Source organism: Berghia stephanieae, chromosome 7 (genome assembly GCF_034508935.2).
Source record: "Berghia stephanieae isolate SIO BIC M18660-M18661 chromosome 7, UCSD_Bste_1.3, whole genome shotgun sequence".
Lineage (NCBI taxonomy): Eukaryota > Metazoa > Mollusca > Gastropoda > Nudibranchia > Aeolidiidae > Berghia > Berghia stephanieae.
In genome coordinates, this window is record NC_088366.1 from 55,293,572 (window position 1) to 55,318,571 (window position 25,000).

Below are 25,000 nucleotides of genomic sequence, written 5' to 3' on the forward strand. Positions count from 1 at the left end.
TCTAGTTGTGACCATGGTACTTCAACGACAGCAGCAACAGCAAAGCGAAGAAAAACAAGAACGCCAACAACAACAACGCCGACAACAACGCCAACAACAACAACGCCAACAACAACAACAACAACGCCAACAACAACAACAACGCCAACAACAACAACAATGCCAACAACAACAACAACAACAACAACAACGCCAACAACAACAACGCCAACAACAACAACAACAACAACAACAACAACGCCAACAACAACAACAACGCCAAAAACAACAACAACAACAACGCCGACAACAACTACAACAACGCCTACAACCACAACGCCAATAACAACAACAACGCCAACAACAACAACAACAACAACAACAACGCCAACAACATCAACAACAACAACAACAACAACAACAACAACACTACTTCTACTACCACCACCAACATTAACAGACACATCAACAAGACCACCACCGGCAACAATTACAACAAAACCAACAATTAGATCAGCAACAACAACGACAACAAGAACACCAACACCATCAACAACAACCATAACAAGAACAGAAACAGCAACCACAACACCAACAACCAGAACAAGAACCGAAACAACATCAACATCAATTAAGCCAGAGACGAGCATTTACAACAGCAAACCCCTAGACTTTATCAACTCCAGAACAACGTATTCAGCCATCACTACAGGCCTGACCACACCATCAAAATCTCACAAGCTTAGAACAACAAAAACTCAAAATGTCACGGCTGTAAAATCAACTCCTCCTCATTATTTCGAACCAATAAAATCAACAACAAATCATGCGTCGAGATTTTACTCCACCACTAACTCGATTCGTAACAAAGATGGTCATAACTTCACAACTAAAGGCTCGGCTTCATCTTCCACAACAAATTCAAACAATAACATTGGTCTTATCGTAGGAGCAACAGCTGGTGGCTTGATTTCGCTGATAGTTATCATCGCTGTGGTTGGTTTGATTCTTCGTAAGTCTTCGACAACATCAAAAGTGGGAGTGGATCCGGAGGAAAACGCAACAAATACAATTCAACCCGGTGCTGCGAAACAGATTCCAAGCAATCAGACCCCGGTGCAGATCCAATTGATGAACATGTGTGTTGATTCGAATATTAATTGAAAATCTTAAAGTTTTCGCTCAAGAAGTTGTTTTTTTTCGGGCGGTTCGTGTTTTAACATCACGTTATTCCCCTCTTGTGCAAAAATTCTGCACTTCTAGAAGTTGAAGACGTCCAGAGGACATCCAATTTTTACGTCATAGAAAAAGATCGAAGATCAAGAGCGATTCTGGCTACTGGTTTGGATAGATACGTAGATTAAGTAAGTAATTATTACACGACAACTCTGTTTTGCCGTAACGCTCTCCGGTTTCTTCTTCGATGAGACCGACAATCGGATATTTTAAGGAGTCCTTCAGAGCCATTCGATCAATGGAGCCGTTGTTTTACCCCTGTTTCTATTTCGTGAAATGGACACTAGCAATTGTTTGCTATCCTTTGGACAGGACGCTACTCTATCGCAAAGTACTTTCCGCCAAACCTAACAGACTCAGCTACCCATTCACTGCTGGGTGGACAGTGGAGGGGGGGGTGTTGTCAGACAATAATCTCGACTCTGCAGCTGTCGGATATTAGTGTATGTGTTTTTCCTGTGAGAGATTAGGAAGTTTACGTTCCCTACCTGCAGCAATCTATGAACGACGTGGTAGAAACAAAGCAACACATATGCCGACTGACGACGTGGAGTTCACAGAAAAATGTGTTTCGGCCATAAATAGGGTAGCCCTATTCGTCCTTAAGGTCGAATAGCATCAACCGCCATTGCCGTCCGTAAATTAGTGAGTGACTCCATTTATATTTTATATTTGCTCTAACCAACGTTATCGAGCACTCTCGTACTTACAAGTACCCACCAACACTCGTGTATATATATATATATATACCAGGGACCCCTTGTAAAGCGCTTTGAGCACATTTAGTGGATATTGCGCTATATAAAGCTCAATTTTTTTACCCCTCTCAGTGGATCCTGTGTTTGTTTCTGGAGGAGACTTTTAAGGTGACCTCAAACACTGATATTATGTTCTGAGAATTTACTTCTGTTCGCCAGTTGAACAATTCTACTTAGTCTTACTTTTCCTCTGTGATTTTAACTGTATATCGAAAATTTTTTGACCATTCTATTTTCTTCATTTTTTTCTGGCGCGGATATGCAATGACATAGATTTACTACCAATACTTCTTCGAATGAAAAAGTCCAGACTGCCTTACATAGCACTAAGATGGTCCCCACCGGGAAAGGAGAAAGAGAGGAGGACCATTGGGCACCTGGAGGAGGACAGTTGTAGAGGAGATGAAAGAGGCCAGAAAAGACCTGGAACAGACCGACCTACTACTACAAAAAATTCGTAATAATATGAAATTCTGGCTCCCATTTCAAAAGTTCATGAGCATCTTTAGTCATTAAAATGACTACGGCTATGTGGTCTAGGGGCATGACACTCGCTTTGGGATCGGAAGGTCCTGAGTTCGAGCCCCGCTCGGCGCATAGTTGAGTCCTTGGAAAATACTCTTTACTCACATTCTCTCATCGTACTCAGGTGTAGCATGACTACCTGGCCGTTAACAGCGTTGTCTTTGTGGGGAAAAAATGTAATATCGCCTGACAGGCCTCATGTCTCGTTCTACATGTTACGTGTTGCTGTTGGACCTTTGCAAAGCGTTTTGAGCACGTTTAACCTCTAGTGTCATGAGATTTGGTCCTATTTATGCGTGTCTTCCCAAAAAGACACCAATTCATTGCGTATTTTCTTCTCTGGAGCCCGATTTAAAATTGGCCGCAGGAGGTCGCTGTAACCAGTGCATTAAATTCGTCCTGAAATCGAATAATAGTATTTCGTGGATTATTTCTCTTGATACCGTGGCTCCACAAACTAATTCCTCTGTGTTTTTAATTCGCTGTACCCCTGAACTTGTAATAATACAATAATAATAATAATAATAATAATAATAATAATAATAATAATAATAATAATAATAATAATAATAATAATAATAATAATAATAATAATAATAATAATAATAATAAATAATCGCGAAGTCCAAGGTTTGAGAGTTTTTTTTTTACCAAGATGAGGGTCATTTAAATCGACTTGCACTAGCGCAGTGAAGGGCGGAACATGATGATGATGATGATAATGATGATGATGGTGATGATTGTGGTGGTGGTGGTGGTGCTGCTGGTGACATGGTGGTGGTGGTGGTGGTGCTGAGGATGCTGAGGATGATGATAATGATGATTATGTTGATCACCACCACCACCATCATCATCATCATCATCATCATCATCATTATCATCATCATTATCATCACCATTTTAGAGGAGAAGAGAAAACCAAGGAATAAGAGAATATTATAGAATCACTGAATTAAGGGAAGCAATCCATGAATTACCAATATTCGATTTTAGGACAATTTTCATACAGTGATTACAGCGCCATCAACCGGCATATTTTAAATCGTGGGCCAGGGAATAAATACGCAATATTTTTTTCTCCTTTTGGCATATAGACTAGTATGGGATAGGAAATGCGGATTTATTTGTCGTAGAGCAAGTTATTTCAAAAAATTGCATTTTCCATAATTCTGGTACCGTCAGTACAACGTCAACGCCCGTGGCCAGGTAAGAACTGACTAATAGGCACCATTACCTATTAGTCAGTACTGACCCCCAGGCGCTGGTGCCTGTTCGTCAGTACTGACCAGCATGTGCCAGCGCCTGGGGGTTAGTACTGACGAATAGCTACTCCGTTTCCCCAATTGAAAATGTCAAGGTCGAAAACACAGGAATAAGAATCAACAATCGCTTTTCAAGGTCATTGTACAGAATGTCAGGGATCTGTGAAGTCTATGCGTTCTTGGGATATAACACTCGGCTTCTGATCGGAAGGTCCCGAGAGAGAGAGAGAGAGAGAGAGAGAGAGAGAGAGAGAGAGAGAGAGAGAGAGAGGGAGGGAGGTGATACGACAAAGTCGAAAGTTGCTAAATGTTATCAAGGGATGCAACCAAACCGTGACAACATCCATTAGGATCTTCGTAATTTTATGAGTTACCTCCCTGAAATGTCCAGAAAATAAAGTTTATTTTGATAGGTAACGTGCCCCTTTTTTCCCACATTGCAAGGAGTTATGTCCCTGTAAATGCTAGTCATTCAGTCGAAAAATCTGCTGTCTCTGAACTTAGTTGTTGGTGCCGACATAATTTGTTATGAAGGTAGTAATCTGTCACTCCTCCTCCTTCTCTCCTATTCGTCCTTCTAGATAGATAGATAGATAGATAGATAGATAGATAGATATATAGGGAGAGAGTCAAGAGCGAGGAGAGAGAGAGAGAGAGAGATAGAGAGAGAGAGAGAGAGAGAGAAAGAGAGATAGATAGAGAGAGAGAGAGATAGAGAGAGAGAGTGTGTGTGTGTGTGTGTGTGAGAGAGAGAGAGAGAGAGCGGATGTTGACATTTTATTTTCAAGGGATGTAACCAATTCATAACATCAATTAGATGTCCATATTTTATTTAATGAGTTACCTCCCCGAAAGATTCAGAGGAAAATTGCAATTTCTAATAGGTTACCTGCCCCTTTTTGCCACACTGCAATGAGTTATCTCCCTTCTAATGCCAGTCTCATTCAGTCAACTCATTTGCTGTCTTTGAACATAGTTGTTAGGAGTGACGTTTATGATGAAGGTTGAAACCAGTCACTGACATTTCCAATGTTTTTATCTGCACTTTCTTCGACCCTCCTCCTCCTCCTCATCCTCCTCTCTCTCCTTCTCCTCATCGTCCTTCTCACGATAATTAGATAGATAGAAAGCTTAGAGAGAGTGAGAGAAAGAGAGAAAGAGAGAGAGAGATAGATAGAGAGAGAGAGAGAAAGAGAGAGAGAGAGTGAGAGAAAGAGAGAGAGAGAAAGAGAGAGAGAGAGAGAGAGAGAGAGAGAGAGAGAGAGAGAGAGAGATTGATGACATCCACAGTTATGTCATATTTTTCAAGGGACGCAACCGATCCATAACATCGATTAGATGTCCATATTGTATTTAATGAGTTGTCTCCCTGCCACGTTAAGGAAATATGTGTTTTTGATAGGTTACGCACCCCTTTTTTGCCCCACTGCAAGGAGTTATCTCCCTTCAAATCACCATCATCATCATGTCATCATCATCACCATCACCATCATCATCATATCATCATCATCATCATCATCATCATCATCATCATCATCATCATCATCATCATCATCATCATCATCATCAACATCATCATCATCGTCATCATCATCGTCAACCTCATCGTCATCATCAAAATAATTCGCTCTGAGAAGAAATACACAATTCTTAGCAAGAACAAGACACACACAACTACACAAACACACACATACGCACGCAGAGAGAAAAAGAAAGAAAGAAAGAAAGAAAGAAAGAGAGAGAGAGAGAGAGAGAGAGAGAGAGAGAGAGAGAGAGAGAGAGAGAGAGAGAGTCGATCATCTTGGTTACACGGTGAAAGCAACCATCTCACAGATGCAGAATATTTCATCTGACTGCTTCCCTCTCACCAAAAGATTCCAGGCAGTACCCGAGTGAAAATCAGAAAAAAAGGCACAAATTCTCACAGACAAGACAATAAACAATATAAAGAGAGACAGAGGAGAAAGCAAGGGTGTTGTCCATAGCAACATTGAATACATGCCAACAACTCGGAAATGTGGGCCCTCTAGTTATAGGGAATGAGATTAGCGGAAGAGTAGCGTCCCTTGATTGGACGTCACCCATAGTCTGTGATGTCACCGGCGGAAAAGTTATTAGAGATAGAACGTCATATTGGTTGTGCGCATGCGTCTCTCGTCTTCGCTTCCGGTGAAAGCGGCTTGAGACACTTCAAAACCAAATTGACGCTCTCTATGTAAGGTGACGTCCAATCAAGGGACGCTACTCTTCCGCTAATCTCATTCCCTATAGAACAACTTTTTACACGTCTTCGACACACGGGATTAAAATAAAAACACATGATATTGTAATGTGTTACAGTGTAATTCCTATCATCGCCGTGTCAATAAACTGTTTAATAAATACACACTCTGTCGGACACGTGTAGGTCACCCAGTGTGATTGGTTGACGTGAACTAAAGGTGGTTATTATAGTGTGAACTGAAGTTGAACCATCCGCCCATGGCAGCCAATGTTTCCCTGCTTCAAGTTCAAGGATCATTCCACACATCACGGAGCATAAAGAGATTGAGAACACGTGAAGCAAGAATTTAAAGCAAACAAAAAGAGAAACAAAACAAAAAACAAACTAACAAATAACCAAAAAAAAATATATAAAAAACCTGAAATAAATTTTTAAAACAACACAATTAAAAAAACACAAAAATCAACAACAAAACACATACACAACACCTTCCCAAACAAACAGACAAACAAACAGACAAAACAGCAGAAAAAAAACAATAACAAGAAAGCAAACAAAAATAAACAAACAAATAACAAAAAGCAAAACAAACAAACAAACTCAAATCTGACTTCTAGGAAGCACCAGTAGTAAATGGATTTTATTATCGTAATGTAAGATGCACTTACAAAACCAAAAAAAAAAAAGAAAAGAAGTTTTGAAATGAATACACGTACCTACGTACATTAAATTTAATTGAATGAGTTTATATATATATATATATATATATATATATATATATATATATATATATATATATATAATATATATATATATATATATATATATATATATATATTATATATTATATATATATATATATATCTCAATAAAATTACATTGTTTTATAAACAAACCACTATTTATTCCCCTTGTCACCCTTTTCAATGTGCACTATATAAGAATTCAAAGACACATGCAGACACACACACACACACACACACACACACACACACTATATATATATATATATATATATATATATATATATATATATATATATATATATATATATATATATGTTGTTTTTAAGAGATTTACGCGCTTGCAACACATTTAGGTCATATCAGCGCCAGTAAAAAGGAAGAAACTTGGATAGTAAAGACATTCTTGATATACAATTAAAAGGGCTTGAAGAAAAAGTAAGACAAAAGAGAATCGGTTCAAATAGGGAATAGATTTAGATTTCAAGAGCACAGTGTCAGTGTACTTAGTTTGAGATCACATAAAAGTCTCAACCAGACACCAGCACAGGTCCCTACTTAGAGGAATACACTCAAATGTTTACAAATCATATGTTTAAAAAAAATGTACATAACAGAGAGATGATAAACAAAAAAATATATTTTCCCAAAACTCTAACTATACATTTGACTTTTTCCCTCCCAGCCAAGGACTCCGGCCAGGGTCAGGGCAAAAGACAAAGACAGAAACCAATTGGAAAACAGATATACAGGGGGATAGAAGACACAGCAAGTACCTCCCTGCCCACTATGGGAGGTCAGGATTCCCACTCAAATATATAATAATAATAATAATAATAATAATAATAATAATAATAATAATAATAATAATAATAATAATAATAATAATAATAATAATAATAATAATAATAATAATAATAATAATAATAATAATAATAATAATAATAATAATAATAATAATAATTATAATAATAATAATATTAATAATAATAATAATAATAATAATAATGATGATGATGATGATGATGATGATGATGATGATGATGATGATGATGATGATGATGATGATGATGATGATGATGATGATGATGATGATGATAATAATAATAATAATAATAATAATAAATATAAGTATGTACACTTTATTCATTTATCAACTTTGTTGAGGGAGACAGCTCTGGTAACGGTCATTTTCACCTAAAAAATACTAGATACCATCGCTTATGTTTGCTTGTCTTTGTATTTATTTATTTTTTATTTATATTTAGTTAGGGTGATAACGGCGTTGCGACACTTTAAGGTCATTTTAGCGCCAGTTTAAACAAAGTAAATGGGACAGTCTAAAAGTTTTAGCTTTGCAATTAAAGAACAAGAAAAAAGAAAGTTAAAGAGGGCCGTTCCAGCTGGATTCAAAGAACTTTTATTTGTGTGTTCTTATTTGTATGTATGTGTGTGTGTGTGTGTGTGTGTGTGTGTGTGGGTTGAGGGGGTGGGTGGTATGTGTGTGTGTGAGAGTGTGTGTGTTAGTGCCGCGCTGAGGACCGGACCGAGGACCGGTCCCACGGTCTTTTAGCTGTGAACCGTGGTCCGGTCCCAAAGAGGAAGACCGCCGGCGGTCCTCACTTCTTATCACCTTTCAACGGTCTGGCGCCATACTACTTCCCCAGCGATTCGTTGCCTCGGTCCTTTGCCTATCTTCCACCAATCACCACCCATCCCACTTAATTAATCGCACCCACCCCCCTTTGCCATACACCAGGGTTGCCAGTTTGGCATTTTAAATGCCAGATTCCAAAAATCTGGCATTTTTGAAAACCGTTTGGCATTAGAAAAATCATTTGGCATTTGGCATTTTCATTTGGCATTTTCTTTTCTTGTATATTATACTTCAAATGACACCTTTTCTTAATTATTTCTAAACGCGTAAAAACAAACATCTTCACATTTCTTTTTCATTCTTAAAATCCAACCGTGGTGTAGTGGTTTAGCACTCCACTTAGTAGTCAGTAGGTAAATAATTACCCCAACAGGAAATTTAGTATAATTCAAAAAAAAAAAAAAAAAAAAAATAAAGAAAAGAAAAAGAAAAGAAAACACGCAAGCCACCAGGATATGATAGTAAATTGTCTATCAAAAGTGAGTAGTTTTCTTAGTGGGGGTGGGAGTCAACAGACTTTGGCATTTTTTTGAGTGTTTTGGCATTTTTTGAGTCTTCCCCTGGCATTTTGTTGAAAAATAATCTGGCAACCCTGCCATACACTAAACGACACAGACGACCATAGAGGCAGACGACCACCTCCCTCCACACCGCAAACCGCCCTTTCGTGTGTGAGATGGGGGGAACAGGAGGCGCACGCCTTGGACGATTCCATTATACGGGGTAAATTTCAAAATTTACTACACCATAATGATCGCAATGACAATGATCTATGATGAAGGCATGACCCCTCTTCTCTAATGGGTTATTGTTTGAAATGTATGTGACTACTAAAGATGTGTGTGTGTGTGTGTGTGTGTGTGTGTGTGTGTGTGTCTCAAACCCAGCAAGTTGCAAGTCTGATTTTTTGTTTTCTTTTGTCCATCTCTTGTCGCCACTCCTTTCTATCGCATTGTTGTCATTTAAAATAATACAATAATATTAAAATTTCGTTTGGTGTTTTAACTAATCAAATAATATGAGTTTCATTAGTTTCTTCCTTCCAAAAAAACCAGTTATAACGTCTGTATTTTTAAAAGGTCCAATAGAATATTTGGGGACCCCGATAGCTCAGTTGATAGAGCACTCTCTTTATACGCAAAGGGCCAGAGATCGATCCCGGGTGCAGTCGAGTTTTTTTCTGAATCCCTGTCTACTCAGCAGTGAATGGGTAGCGGGGTTTGTTAGATCTGGCGAAAAGTCACCATCGACCCCACTTATTACTTATTACTTATTACCGCATCCACCCCCTCTTATTATAACTTCACGTCTCTCTCTTACTCTTCAATGCTCGCTGCCCTCTCATGTGTGTGTGTGTGTGTGTGGGGGGGGGGGTAGGAGTTGCGTGTGTGTATAAACGCCACGAACAACTCGATCAACGCCTTGGGTGATTCCATTATCTCCGTTAATGGGGATAAATTTCAAATTTTATTCACGCTAAATTATCGAAGTAACAATGAAGTACTGTGATCAAATAAAGAAGGCATCACCCCTCTTCTCTAATTAGGTTACAATTTGAAATGAGTGTGACTACTCCGTGTGTTTTACTCCTGTAGACCACGGTTTTCATCGTGTAGCGGTCTTTAACGGTTCAAGAATGAACGATCCCATGGTCCCAAAGGTCAAAACGGTTTCTCAGGAATGTTCAATGTCGAAAAGGACCGCCGGTCCTAGGACCGGTCCTTGCGGTTTTCATTTCCCAGGGACCGTAGGACCGTGGTCCTTAAGCTTGCCAAGGACCGCCCCGCACTAGTGTGTGTGTGTGTGTGGGGGGGGGGGGGGGGATACGGCGCTTGCCACAACTTTAAGGTAATTTCAGCGCCAGCAATAGAGGAAAAGTTGCAGATCTGATTATGTAAGACAAAAGGGAATTTGTTCAAATAGGGAACAGATGTAGATTCTAAGATCACACTTTCAGTGTACTAAATTTGAATTTATCTAAAAGTCTCACCCAGACACTAGCACAAGATCCCACTAAGTTTTGTTTGTTTTTAAGGGTTTTACGGCGCTTGCAACACATTTAGGTTGTATCAGCGTCAGTAAAAAGGAAGAAAATTGGATAGTAAAATGTTCTAGAATTACAATTAAAGCACTCAAGAGAAAGTATGACAAAGGGGAACTGGGAACAAATAGGGATCAGATGTAGATTCCAAGAGCATACCACCAATGTACTTAGTTTGAGATCACCTATAAGTCTTATCCGGACACAAGTACAAAATCCAACAAAGAGGAACACACTCAAATGCTTACATTATACATTAAAAATAACAAATACAATAATACATAACAGAGAGATGATTTACAAGGAAAAAATATCATCTCCCAAAACAATAACTATGCATTTGACTGTTTTCCTCCCAGCCAGGACTCCGACTAGGGCCAGGAAAAAACCAAGTAATCTCATTCCAAGACAAAGGTAGAAAGCATGTTGGAAAACAAATTCTGATATAAGGGGATAGAAGACACAGTATGTACCTCCCTGCCCACTATGGGAGGTCAGGATCCCCACCCAGTGATCCCACTAAGAGGAATACACTAACACCACAAATTTACAAATCATATGTTAACAATAAAACAAATACAATTACATAACAGAGAGATGATTTACAATGAAAAAAAATAGCATCTCCCAAAACTATAACTAGACTATATCGACTGTTTCCCTCCCAGGCAAGGACCTCGGCCAGGGCCAGGACAAAACAAAGTAATCTCATTCCAAGGCAAAGACAGGAAACAAATTGGAAAACCGATATAGCGGGATAGAAGACACAGTAAGTGCCTCCCTGCCCGCTACGTGAGGGATTTTGTCAAATCTATAACAATAACAACAACAAGAACAACAACAACAACTACAACAAATATAAGACCAACCAGTGACGTGTTGCTTCAAGCTGACACACGAGAAATAAGCCGTGATACCCCTCCCCGTCTCACCCCCCCCCCCCCCCCCACACATACATATACACATAAACAAAATGGAACCACTCATCTTATCTTTGGTTTAAATTTATTGTTTACGTAATATTACAAAGTTCAAAGTTTAAAGGTTCAAAGGTCGACAGTTGAAAATGTGACCTTCCAAACATGCCAAATAACAGCCGGAAAGATAAACAGTTTATATATGACTATCTTTCAATCTATCAGACACATTACAGACCTGCCAAATGATAGCCGGATAGCTAAACAGTTTATATATGACTATCTTCCAATCTATCAGACACATTACAGACCTGCCAAATGATAGCCGGATAGCTAAACAGTTTATATATGACTATCTTCCAATCTATCAGACACATTACAGACCTGCCAAATGATAGCCGGATAGCTAAACAGTTTATATATGACTATCTTCCAATCTATCAGACACATTACAGACCTGCCAAATGATAGCCGGATAGCTAAACAGTTTATATATGACTATCTTCCAATCTATCAGACACATTACAGACCTGCCAAATGATAGCCGGATAGCTAAACAGTTTATATATGACTATCTTCCAATCTATCAGACACATTACAGACCTGCCAAATGATAGCCGGATAGCTAAACAGTTTATATATGACTATCTTCCAATCTATCAGACACATTACAGACCTGCCAAATGATAGCCGGATAGCTAAACAGTTTATATATGACTATCTTCCAATCTATCAGACACATTACAGACCTGCCAAATGATAGCCGGATAGCTAAACAGTTTATATATGACTATCTTCCAATCTATCAGACACATTACAGACCTGCCAAATGATAGCCGGATAGCTAAACAGTTTATATATGACTATCTTCCAATCTATCAGACACATTACAGACCTGCCAAATGATAGCCGGATAGCTAAACAGTTTATATATGACTATCTTCCAATCTATCAGACACATTACAGACCTGCCAAATGATAGCCGGATAGCTAAACAGTTTATATATGACTATCTTCCAATCTATCAGACACATTACAGACCTGCCAAATGATAGCCGGATAGCTAAACAGTTTATATATGACTATCTTCCAATCTATCAGACACATTACAGACCTGCCAAATGATAGCCGGATAGCTAAACAGTTTATATATGACTATCTTCCAATCTATCAGACACATTACAGACCTGCCAAATGATAGCCGGATAGCTAAACAGTTTATATATGACTATCTTCCAATCTATCAGACACATTACAGACCTGCCAAATGATAGCCGGATAGCTAAACAGTTTATATATGACTATCTTCCAATCTATCAGACACATTACAGACCTGCCAAATGATAGCCGGATAGCTAAACAGTTTATATATGACTATCTTCCAATCTATCAGACACATTACAGACCTGCCAAATGATAGCCGGATAGCTAAACAGTTTATATATGACTATCTTCCAATCTATCAGACACATTACAGACCTGCCTAAAACTACGAAAAGTTCGTAGAATTACAAAACTGTTGACTCCTATTTCAGACCTTCGTGAACATAATTTCTGAGTCATTAAAACTTATTGAAAATAAAAGTTGATTTTAGAGTGAACAATTATAAGGCTTTTGGAGGGTTATCTAATCACAGCTAGGGCAAATTGTTGATCTGTGAAGATAAATATGGCATCTACAATCTTTATTTTTTTAAAAACTACGACTTTTTAAAATTTTCCAGTTGGCAGGTCATACATTGGATTCACCAATGTGGAAAATACTCGCGTCACTGATCTGCTGTTAGGCAAAGAAGACGACTAGCAGTTTCCTCTCATGTCTTGTTTGTTTTTAATGGTTTTACGGTGCTTGCAACACATTGTTTTTGTTTTTGTCTTGTTTTTAAGGGTTTTACGGCGCTTGCAACACATTAAGGTCATATCAGCGCCAGTAAAAAGAATGAAAATGGGATAGTAAAAAGTTCTAGAATTAGATTTAAAGCACTTAAGAAAAAGTAAGACAAAGGGGAATTGGTTCAAATAGGAAACAGATGTAGAAAATCCAAGAGCGCACTATCAATGTACTTAGTTTGAGATCACCTAAAAGTCTCATCCAGACACAAGCACAGGTCCCAACTAAGAGGGATACACTCAAATGTTTACAAATCATATATTAAAAATAAAAAAAATCATACATAATAGAGAGATGATTTACAAGGAAAAAAAATATCATCTCCCAAAACAATAACGTTACAGTCGACTGTTTCCCTCCCAGCCAAGGACTCCAGCCAGGGTCATGACAAAACCAAGTAATCTCATTCCAAGACAAAGACAGAAAGCAATTGAAAAACAGATACAGGGGGATAGAAGACACAACGAGTACCTCCCTGCTCACTATGAGAGGTCCGGAACCCCACCCAGAAGTTCTAGAATTACAATTAAAGCACATAAGAAAAGGTAAGACAAAGGGGAATTGGTTCAAATAGGAAACAGAAGTAGAAAACCCAAGAGCACTCTATCAAAGTACTTAGTTTGAGATCACCTAAAAGTCTCATCGAGACACAAGCACAGGTCCCCACTAAGAGGAACACACTCCAATGTTTACTAATTATATGTAAAACAAAAACAATACATGCACAACAGAGAGATGATTTACAAGAAAAAAAATATCATCTTTCAAAACCCTAACTATAAATTTGACTGGTTCTCTTTCATTTAGGGTATCCGGCCAGGGCCAGGACAAAACCAAATAATCTCATCTCAAGATAAAGAAAGAAAGCATGTTGGAAAACAGATATAAGGGGATAGAAGATATATTAAATGCCTCCCTGCCCACTATGGGAGGCCAGGAACCCCAGCCAGGAATCTCCCTTGGCCACCCGATAGTGCTATAGAAACATTGACATACCTGCCAACCCTTCCGCTTTTGGTGGAATCATTCCTATTTTCACACTTCCATTTTTTGTACTATTCCGCCATTGTCTCTAAAAGTCCGATTTACAAAAATGATGATAATGGTAAGAATATAAAAGAGCAAAGAGGGGGGAGGGGGGGGGGGGGGCGGGGCGGGGTGAAAGAGATGAAATTCCTATTTGTTGTCTCAAATTCCTATTTTCAGGCGTTCTGATTGCACTTTTGGATGTGAAGGGTTGGCAGGTCTGCATTGATAAAGTCCGGCTCTATGGGCCCTATGACTCTGAAGAGTTATCTACTGTACATTTTTTCATTCACGCATCCTTAATTGATCATTGTCATTTTAAAAATCATGAATAGAGAGGTTTAGCGGATTATACGTAACACGCATCACGTATCTATCTATCACATGATCATTCTCATTATACGTAAAAAAAATAAAAATAATGCTGCTACGCGATTTTTGATTGGATGTCATAATGTAAACATTTCCGTGAACCATATAAAAAGTCGCATGGCGGCACTGTTTATTTTAAACGTAAAACGAGAATGATCATGTGATACCTACGTGATACGTGATGCGTGATACGTGTTGCGTGACGCGTGATACGTATGAACTACTAAACATCTCTATTTGAATTGTTAACATTATTGCATGGACAAGACTGACATACTCTGAAAAAACAAACAAACAAACAACACGTTAAAAGATTTTGGCAGAAAACCCGTCCTTCACATATCGATGGATTAACATGAATCTCATTTTCCTGAAATAAACAAAAAGCAAAAAAAAAACAAAATACAAAAAAAAGCACAAAAAAAGGAAAAAAATCAAACAAACCAAAAATCAATAAATAAAAAAAACAACAAAAAACAAAAAAAAAAAAAAACAAAGCAAAAAACAAAACAAAACAAAATAAAAAAAAAAATCCCACAAAAACAAAAACAAAATATAAATTAAAAGAACAAACAAACAATAAAAATAATAAACAAACAAACAAACAAAAAAAAACCCCACAAATAAAACCCAAAAAAAAAACAAGAAAAAACAAAAACTAAACAAAACAAAACAAAAGTCTCAAACCATGGACTTCAAGGAAGCCTTGCAAGACAGTCCCAGGTTTGAGAAGTTTTGGAAAAGACGAACGAATGCCATCAGTTCAATCGATCGATATTTATTTATTTTGAGGGACGAGTTTTTGCTGGTCTAAATCTTTTTTAAAAAATGTGTTGTTTATTTTTCATCGTAGACGAGGTACGACAGAAAAGTGTTTACTACGGGTTGGCGACAATGATATGAATAATGCAACGTGCACAAATTTGCAGGTCTGTTAAGCCAATTTATTATAGGATCATTGTTGTAATAGAAATTTTAAAAAACAACAAAAAACAAAAACAAAAAAAAAACAAAACAAAAAAACAAAAACAAAACAATAAATGACGCAAAACATTGTCCATTACAACAATGTTGAACTCGGCCCCATAATTGCGTTCGGATGTCAGACCTGCATCATATGTACACGTCGGAATAATGGAATGACAGATAATTTGAGATCAACTTCTCAAGTACAATGATCGAATTCTTTATGGTAGCAGATACCAACGTGCACATTTTATTTGCAGGTCTGATAACCGAACACAATTAGGGGCTTAAATAATTCAACATTGATGTAATGGAGGAGGTATAATATTTTGCGTTGGTTTGAGAGTGTATTTGGAGTACCAAATAGCTCAGTTGGTAGAGTACTCTCTTCACACACAAAGGAACCGAGATCAATCCCAGGTGCAGTCGAAATTTTCGAGATTTTTTTCTTCTCTAACCTCCCTGGTCACCCAGCAGTGATTGGGTAGCTGGGTCTGCTAGATCTGGCGGAAAATACTTTGCCATAGACCAGCGTGCATTCCAAAGGGTGGTAAGTAATTGCTATTTTCCGTCTCAAGCTAGAGAAACCGGGAAAAAAACAGCCCCCGGCTCCACGAGCCAAACTGGCACTGAAGTAGGTACTAATCTTTTGAGAGTTTTTTTTCTTCTATTACGACAATGACACCATAAAACAATTTGGGTTATCAGACCTGCAAATAAGTACATGTCGGAGGTATAGATTTACATAAAAGTCAAAGGCAAAGGCAAAAAAGTTATATAACTACTATATTATTATCATTATTATTATAAGAACCGATAATTGAATTTTTTTGGGTATATTTTTGGAGAAAATGCGTGTGACACTCGATTCAAATTCATTTCCTTCACCCTTTCCTTACCAACCATTTTCATAATTTTCCCCAAAATTTCACACCCACCCAACACAAAAATAGTTGTTTTTTTTTCTCACTCAAACAGAAAAGCAACAAATATCTATATTCTATGCATAATGTTGATCAGCAAAATGAACTCTACAATACAGTGTCACGTTTTTATAGCTATAATAAAACATTTTTCTTTAAATTGTGTGATTTACAAAAGAAATCTGAATGATTAAAGAAGCTGGTTGGATCGTATCGAATGTGACAATTTTCCTATGGTTGGCAAGGAGAGGGTTGCTCTTACTATACATTGTGCAGAAGGGATTCATACTATCAGAAAGGATAAATTATATTATAATCTATTTTTTATATTATATTATAATATTATTATTAATATATTATATGATGATTTTTTTTTTGTGAACAGGCATCATCGGGACTTTAGATCTGAATGAAATTGTGCACTGGTTTTATGACGACTAACTTAAGGGATAGAATCGAGTGTTAATCGCATTTCCTCTACATTCAATGCATAAATAAATGTGTAATACATTGCATTTGTTTTTTGTATTTTTTTTTTGTTTTTAAGGGTTTTACGGCGCTTGCAAACATTTAGGTCATATCAGCACCAGTAAAAAGGGAAGAAAATAGTATAGTAAAAAGTTCTAGAATTACAATTAAAGTACCCAAGATAAAGCAAGACAAAGGGGAATTGGTTCAAATAGGGTAAAGGTGTAGGTTCCAAGAGCACACCGTAAAAGTACTTAGTTTGAGATCACCCAAAAGTCTCATCCAAACACGAGCACAGGATCCCACTCAGAGGGAATACATACAAATGCTTATATTACACATTCATAATTACAAATATAATAATACATAACAGGAGATGATTTACAAAGAACAAAAAATATCACCTCCCAAAACTACATTCTACTGTTTCCCATCTCTCAGCCAGGGTATCAGGCCAGGGCCAGGACAAAACCAAGTAATCTCATTCCAAGACAAAGACAGAAAGCAAATCGGAAAACAGCTAGCTATAGAGGGATAGAAGACACAATAAGTACCTCCCTGCCCACTGTGGGAGGTCAGGAACCCCAACCATACATTGCATTATTATGAACCTAAGTAGTATTTAACTATGTACAATAGAATACTAACGCTATAGTATAGTACACTGAAATAAACATTTGCACTAACCTATAAGGTTATAAAGTATGAGGTGTTTTAATTAGGAAAATATCTTATTACCTCCCCTTCTAGTGTTTTTTCTTCCTTTTTTGGTGATGGTCTAGTGGATAAAGCATTGCACTAACATCTGGTGGATGTGGACTTGAGCCTCACCAGGCATCTCATTTTCAACACATTGAGCAAGGAATTGAACCCCCCCCCTCCCTCCCCCCCTCTATTTCACACATTACTGGCGCTGCAAGTCGAATTAATAATTGATAATTTTTTCATATTGTTATTTTAAGATATGAACAAGTTAACAAGCAATGTGCTTTTTAATACAGGTGCCTCTCAGGCCGCACGATATTTGCATAATTAATTGTTCCCGAAGATTCCCAAGAGCTAATTTTTTTATAACAATCGACTCAAAATGCAAATGAACCTTGTTTAAATCATCGCATAGTTCTTATTCTTATAATTTTTACTGACCCCTTCAGCCAGCTGTGATTGGGTAAGAGGATCTAATTCAAATTTCACGAAAAGAGTACTATTTGAAGAGACAAGTATCGTATCCTAAGGATCACAAGTTATTATTATGGTTTGTTTAAAGCTCGAGAAACTGTAATGAGTTTCGAATCCTCGGGTATGCAAGGCTCAAGAATCCTCTGTTTTTTTCTGATGCAGTTTGAATCTGTTACTTTCTGAGGACCCTCGGATCAGTTATTGGCCAGTCGCTAAATATAGTACAATTATGAATTATCGTAAATAATACATTTAGTCGTATTCGTAAATTCCAAATTCATTTCTCACGCGCCGTTTCTGGGGCGGTGTTCTGTGGAAGTTCATTTGTTTCCTGGATACTCCAGGAGAAGCTCGGGGTGCGGCCGGAGACCCCGATAAAGAATCGTTCGACTTTTTAGCAGACAATGGCGGGGAAAGAGGAGATGGGGGTCTTTTGTACAGGAAGTCGCCCATGGGTTCAAAAGCACTGGCAGAGGCAGTGTCGTCTGTGGAACAGAATAGAGGCTGGTGAAGACTTTGCGGGCTTTCAGGCACGGATCGGAGGGAGTTCTGATGGTCTGTTAGGTGCGGGAAGGCGTGGTTGTGCGCCCGATGCATTTCGGGCGTTGTTTTGTAGGAATGAAGCGGATCGCCGTTCAAAATTGGGCTGCGGTAAGGCGACTCCTTCCCTGACATCCGGTTCATTGATCCATAGTCTGACGTCATTCTATAAGGACTTTCGTTGTCTAAACGTTGAGGCTTTTTGTATGGACTGTCTGGTATCGGCGTTCTGCGGTCGGACGAGATGATACGATACGGGCTGTCTGGGTTGATTAATCTGTCTCGAATTAACCTACTGGTGTATGGGCTTTCATCTCCGAATAAAGAGTTCAAAGTCTGAGCTTTGTGAGTTGGCGACTCGGGCACGCCTCTGGGTATTGGTCCATTCGCGGCCATGTGAAGACTCCTGAATGGGGAAGACGGTGGTGAGCCTTTGAAAGAACCAAGAGTGTTGTATTGGAATGGTTCGCCGTGTATACTCAAGGCTTTTGTATTTTCTCTAGGCGAGCCGGGCATCATAGCTCCGTCCGCGGACAAAAACGAACTGTGACCGTTTGAGTCGTGAGGTGACGGGGGAAGGAAGGAGATGTCAGTTGGGGATCTGAAAGAACTCAAGGAATCTCTACACCCGGGTTGCCGCCTTGAAAACGTTTCGAATGTAGACCTGTGATGCCCGTCTAAATCTTCGTAGTCGTGGTTGTTGACGAAGAAATCTCTGGTGGAGCTTCGGATGTAATCGGGACAGTTTTGTTTGCTGGTCGGTGCCTGGGCGTACACGTTTGGGCTGGGGTATTTGGGGTTGTTTGTATTGGTTAGGTTGGATTTGGCCTTCTTTTGCTGGCTCTTGCAGTGCATGAACATGATTAGAACGAAGCATAGGAAGACGAAGGCGAAAGAACAAGCGGCGATGATGAACAGTTTCGTCATTCGATTCATGGATGTGAACCTCACACCTGGAAAAACATTTTTTTTATAGAGTGAGTTTTATTGAATGACACTGTGTGATGATATGATATGATATGATATATATATATATATATATATATATATATATATATATATATATATATATATATATATACATACATACATTTCAGTGGTGATAATTGTGATGATATGATATCAATGATGATGATGATGATGTTGATGATGATGATGATGATGATGATGATGATGATGATGATGATGATGATGACGATAACCTTAATAATGATGGTGATGATTATGATAATAACAATAATAATGACGATGATAACATGATAAGGGTGATGATGGTGATAATAATGATGATATGTGGTTCTGATGTAAGATACACATACACACACGCACACACAAATCAAAAACAAAAATTAAAAAAAAAAGCAAGAAAAAACCCGAACTCCCCCCCCACACACACACAAAGAAACGAAAAAAAAAAAAAAAAAAAGAACAAACAAAAAACGAAAACAAAAATCCCAGAAAACCACAAAAATGAAAACGGCAACACGAAGACAGTATTATATGTCAGGTACTACATTTATTTAGCTTATAACACATAGTAAGTATATTTACATTGGGATTCTGATACGGCTCCCTCCTGGTCTGTGCTCCCCCAGTTGCATTGTACACACTTCTCCTGTCCGGACACGTTCTGGTACTGGCCCTTCTCACACAGCATACAGGCCTGTAGTGTCCTGTTGTAGTAAGACCCTGCTGAACACGCGGCTGCAAAACGATGAGGTGGAGAAAAAAAAATATTAATGACTTGTAAAAAAAATCAAAAACAGTGGAGAACCCGTAATATTTGCAGAGAAATGTTTGTTTGTTTGTTTTTTCAGGGTTTTACGACGCTTGCAACACATTTAGGTCATATCAGCGCCAGTAAAAAGGAAAAAATGGGATAGTCAAAGAGTTCTAGAATTACAATTAAGCATCCAAGAATAAGGCAGAGAAAGGGGAATTGGTTCAAATAGGGAACAGATGTAGATTCCAAGAGCACACTATCAGTGTACTTATTTTGAGATCACTAAATGTCTCATCCAGACATAAGCACAGGTCCCCTACAAGAGGAACACACTCAATTGTTTACAAATCATAATATGTAAAAGGAAAAATAATAAGTACATAACAGAGAGATGATTTACATGGAAAAAAATATCATCTCCCAAAACTAACTATACATTTGACTGTTTCCCTCCCAGCCAGGGTATCCGGCCAGGGCCAGGACAAAATCAAGTAATCTCATTCCAAGACAAAGACAGAAATCATGTTGCAAAACAGATATTGGGGGAAAGAAAACACAGTATGTGCCAGGAACCCCACCCAGTGCAACTAATTTTATTAAAAATCATTATAATTTTTTTTTTAAAGAAAGAAGATAAAATTCCCTTTATTCATCCCATAGGGGAAATTTGTCTTTTGGATCTATTTCAAGGGAAGAATGGAATAACCCAGACGTCAGCTGCAGTGCAGCAGCACCGCAAATTGAGCTGGGGCGAGGTGACGAGCTCATCAAGGCCACACAGCGCAGTGGCGGGTGATCGAACTCGGTACCTTTCGGGTGATAGAATTAACCTTAATAGGATTCAATAGTCTGATGTCACGTCGCCCAGCAACGGCGGCCATAGTGGTAATAAACAAAGAAAATCGGTACATTTTGTTCTTCATGCCGGCTAGAACTTTTCATATGTCTTGTGATCAGAATGTGTAAAAGTCAAAACATGATCAGATTTATATATATTTTTTTTCCTTTGGATACGCTTTTATGCTCGTCGGAGAAATATTTCATAAGGGCGTCCGCCATTATTCCGATAGTTTAGAGCCAGTTACTAAGTTACCATGCGTCATTACGAGGGAAGTGACGTTACGACTGTTGAAGCGTATTAACAAAAGGTTTGCAAGGTACTCGTATATCAATGTGTAAAAAATGTTTTTATAATTCTTAGATTTGCTAGTAAATCTGTGCTCGTTGGTCAACATTTAACCCTCCCCTTACCACCCATAGGAAAATCGTCATATTCGTTACGATGCAACCGACAATTTTCTCATTCTGATTTCTCTTGTACATCACAAAATGTAAAGAAATGCTTTGATTACAGTTATTTTTACTAAACACAGTGTTGTAGAGCTCATTTTGCTGAACAACATTCTGTATAGAATGTACTTGTTTCTTTTTAGTTTAAGAATAGCCTATTTTTGTGCTGGATGAGTGTGAATTTTTTTTGGGAAATTCTAAAAATAGCTGGTAAGGAGAGAGTTTACATGGGCTGTGTGGAAATATCAAAGTAGTGAGAAATTAAGGAGAAGGCACCGGTGTAAGATAAAGAACTGAACAAGTGTGTATGAAAGGTGCCAGACAAAACAAGAAAGAAACATATAAGAACAATTTTCTAAAAACCTCCCAAAATATCAGTCGATCTCATATGAAAGGTGCCAGACAAAACAAGAAAGAAAACAAAAACAATTAAAAAAAAACAAAAACATCCCAAAATATCAGTGGACCTCATATGAAAGGTGCCAGACAAAGCAAGAAAGTCTGATTGATACAGTTTAGTGAGAATTACTCAAAAACAATAACAAAGACCTGCGTGACATGACACCCCAACACCCACTCCCCCGCCTGTAAAATCCATATTTAAACATTTAGAAAACTCGTCCTTCAAATATCGATCGATTTAAATGACGCTCATCTTGGCATAAACTCTCAAACCTGGGACTTCTCGAAGTCCCAGGTTTGAGATTTTTTTGCCAAGATGAGGGTTATTTAAATCGATCGATATTTGAAGGACGAGTTTTCTTGCCAAATTTTCAAATAAGTGTTTTATTCCATAGTACGGCGGATAACACTGGTAAGCATTTCCCTTAAACACATACCGCCAATAGATCTATCTGCAAATTTGTACACTCACCACAGACGTCCTGGATCGTCATTTGCCCTTCACCGCAGACCCACCGGAAGTTCCTAGTAGCGACAGTACCCGGACGCACCCTGTATTGGTGATGCCTCATGTAGAAAGACATATGGACCGTCATCTTTCTGAGCTCTTGCTCCAGATTCGATATGATTGTCTTCACCTTTACACGAGTCAGACCGTCCCTGATGATGGAGAAAAAAACAAAACAACACAAATAAACAACACAGATGAGTTGAGGGAATGAATTAATTTATGAGTAAATATCAACGTGCACATATTTGATGATGATGATGATGATGATGATGATGATGATGATGATGATGATGATGATGTTGATGGTGGTGATGCTGATGATGATGTTGATGATGATGATGATGATGATGATGATGATGTTGATGATGCTGATGATGATGATGATGATGATGATAGTGGTGGTGGTGGTGGTGTTGGTGGTGGTTGTGATGATGATGATGATGATGGTAAAGATGATGATGATGATGATGATGATGATGATGATGATGATGATGATGATGGTGACGATGACTACGATGTTACTAATGTGCATATATGTGTGAGTGTGTCTATGTCAATATATTGTATTGTTATAGATAAATGTGTAACCAAATGACAAATTGCCACTATTTTGAGGACAATAAAGATATACTATTATTATTGTTGAAATGGACAATCTCTTGAGTTGGTTCGAGAGTACCCATGTATTTCCCCTGTGTTTATTTACAACAATGAGCTCATGACAAACTGTGAAAATGGGCTAGAAAGAAATTAAATGTACATACAGTGGAAACCGGTAACATAAATAAAGATAAATAACATTCCCTTTATTCGTCCCATAGGGGAAAATTGTCTCTATGGTCTATTCCAAGGGAAGACTGGAATAGCCTTGGCGTCAGTCGTAGTGCAGCGCCGCAAAATGAGCTAGGGCAAGGTGACTTGCTCAAGGCCGCACAGCGCAGCGGGCGGGTGATCGAACTCGGTACCTTTTGGGTACGAAGCAAAGACCGTACTGTTGAGCCACGCTGTCCCTCATTACTATTAACGTCAACTTCAGCTTAACTCACCCAATCCTAGAGATTTTTGCTACTTTTCAAAATAATTTGAAAAAATGTATTAAAAATGAGCATGTGTATAGATAGTTTTATTCAACCACCATTAACATGTAAAAACTAAAAACATTAGCTTTGATACTATCTACGTCTATAATTTGTCTCAGAAAAATGTAATAAATAGGCATGGGGTAAAAGCGTAGCCATCGTTAACATATTATAGCCTGACACTAGAACCCTCTAGGACTGGCAGTTTGACGTCATTTTTCAGGTTTGTGTAGCGTCTAGTGAGTCCTTAGTAGAGCTCAAGGAAACAAGTTATTTCATTGGTTGAACTATTGAATACAACTCACGATTCGTTTTCTTTTGAGGCAAAAGACTGGCATTTTGACGTCATTTTTTTGGTCAGTGTCAGGCTATAACTTTACGATGGCTACGGTGAAAGTAACCCCGGGTATTATACAACGGATATAATCGGTATTAGGGTTGAGTGAGTTAAAGTCAAAGTCTCTTGTTGGTCCCTAATTTTATTTTCTTTATTTTGTTAAAAATCTGAGTGTGTTCCTTTGAAAACGGGTAAAATCAACATTGCTTAAAGTCAACCAAAATATTTCTGATTCGGCGGTGTTGGCTTTATTAGGAATCCACTGTAGTTCGTTTGTTTGTTTTTAAGGGTTTTACGGCGCTTGCAACACATTTAGGTCATATCAGCGCCAGTAAAAAGGAAGAGAATGGGATAGTAAAAAGTTGTAGAATTACAATTAAAGCACTCAAGAGAAAGTAAGACATAGGGGAACTGGGAACAAATAGGGATCAGATGTAAATTCCAAGAGCATACCACTAATGTACTTAGTTTGAGATCACCTATAAGTCTCATCCGGGCACAAGCACAAAATCCAACAAAGAGGAATACACCTAAATGCTTACATTATACATTCAAAACAACAAATAAAATAATCCACAAGAGAGAGATGATTTACAAGGAAAAAAATATCATCTCCCAAGACAATAACTGTGCATTTGACTGTTTCCCTCCAAGACAGAACTCCGGCCAGGGCCAGGACAAAACCAAGTAATCTCATTCCAAGACAAAGACACAGAAAGCATGTTGGAAAACAGATATAAGGAGATAGAAGACACAGTGTGTACCTCCCTGCCCACTATGGGAGGTCAGGAACCCCACCCAGGTATTTCATTTATTTAAAAAAAAAAAAAAAAAAACAACTTACAAGAGCGTGATTGAGACGGGCCAGCTCATGTTGAATTTTTCTTCCACATAACGTTTTCGTCTCATCATTGTTTCAGTGAGACAAAGAATAGAAATAGCTCCGTGTGA

The 25,000-nt window shown here is 38.1% G+C and overlaps 2 protein-coding genes across 3 annotated transcripts in view; one reads left to right on the forward strand and one right to left on the reverse strand.

Moving 5' to 3' along the window:
- LOC144976266 (uncharacterized) overlaps window positions 1–1,919 on the forward strand; it is a 5,019-nt gene extending 3,100 nt beyond the window's left edge. The window contains exon 2 of the mRNA XM_078920456.1: window positions 1–1,919. This exon is cut by the window's left edge and continues 762 nt beyond it. Coding sequence (XP_078776582.1) covers window positions 1–1,143 — 1,143 coding nt within the window. The 3' untranslated portion in view covers window positions 1,144–1,919.
- Window positions 1,920–17,035: 15,116 nt separating this feature from the next.
- Window positions 17,036–25,000, reverse strand: part of LOC144977518 (uncharacterized) — a 277,462-nt gene continuing 269,497 nt past the window's right edge. For both annotated transcript variants that reach the window (XM_078922821.1, XM_078922820.1), the window contains exons 28-31: window positions 24,894–25,000; window positions 22,595–22,782; window positions 20,259–20,411; window positions 17,036–19,660 (exon numbers count right to left, since the gene is read on the reverse strand). The exon at window positions 24,894–25,000 is cut by the window's right edge and continues 48 nt beyond it. In XM_078922821.1, coding sequence (XP_078778947.1) covers window positions 18,420–19,660; window positions 20,259–20,411; window positions 22,595–22,782; window positions 24,894–25,000 — 1,689 coding nt within the window. In that variant the 3' untranslated portion in view covers window positions 17,036–18,419. The remainder of the gene's footprint in view (window positions 19,661–20,258; window positions 20,412–22,594; window positions 22,783–24,893) is intronic.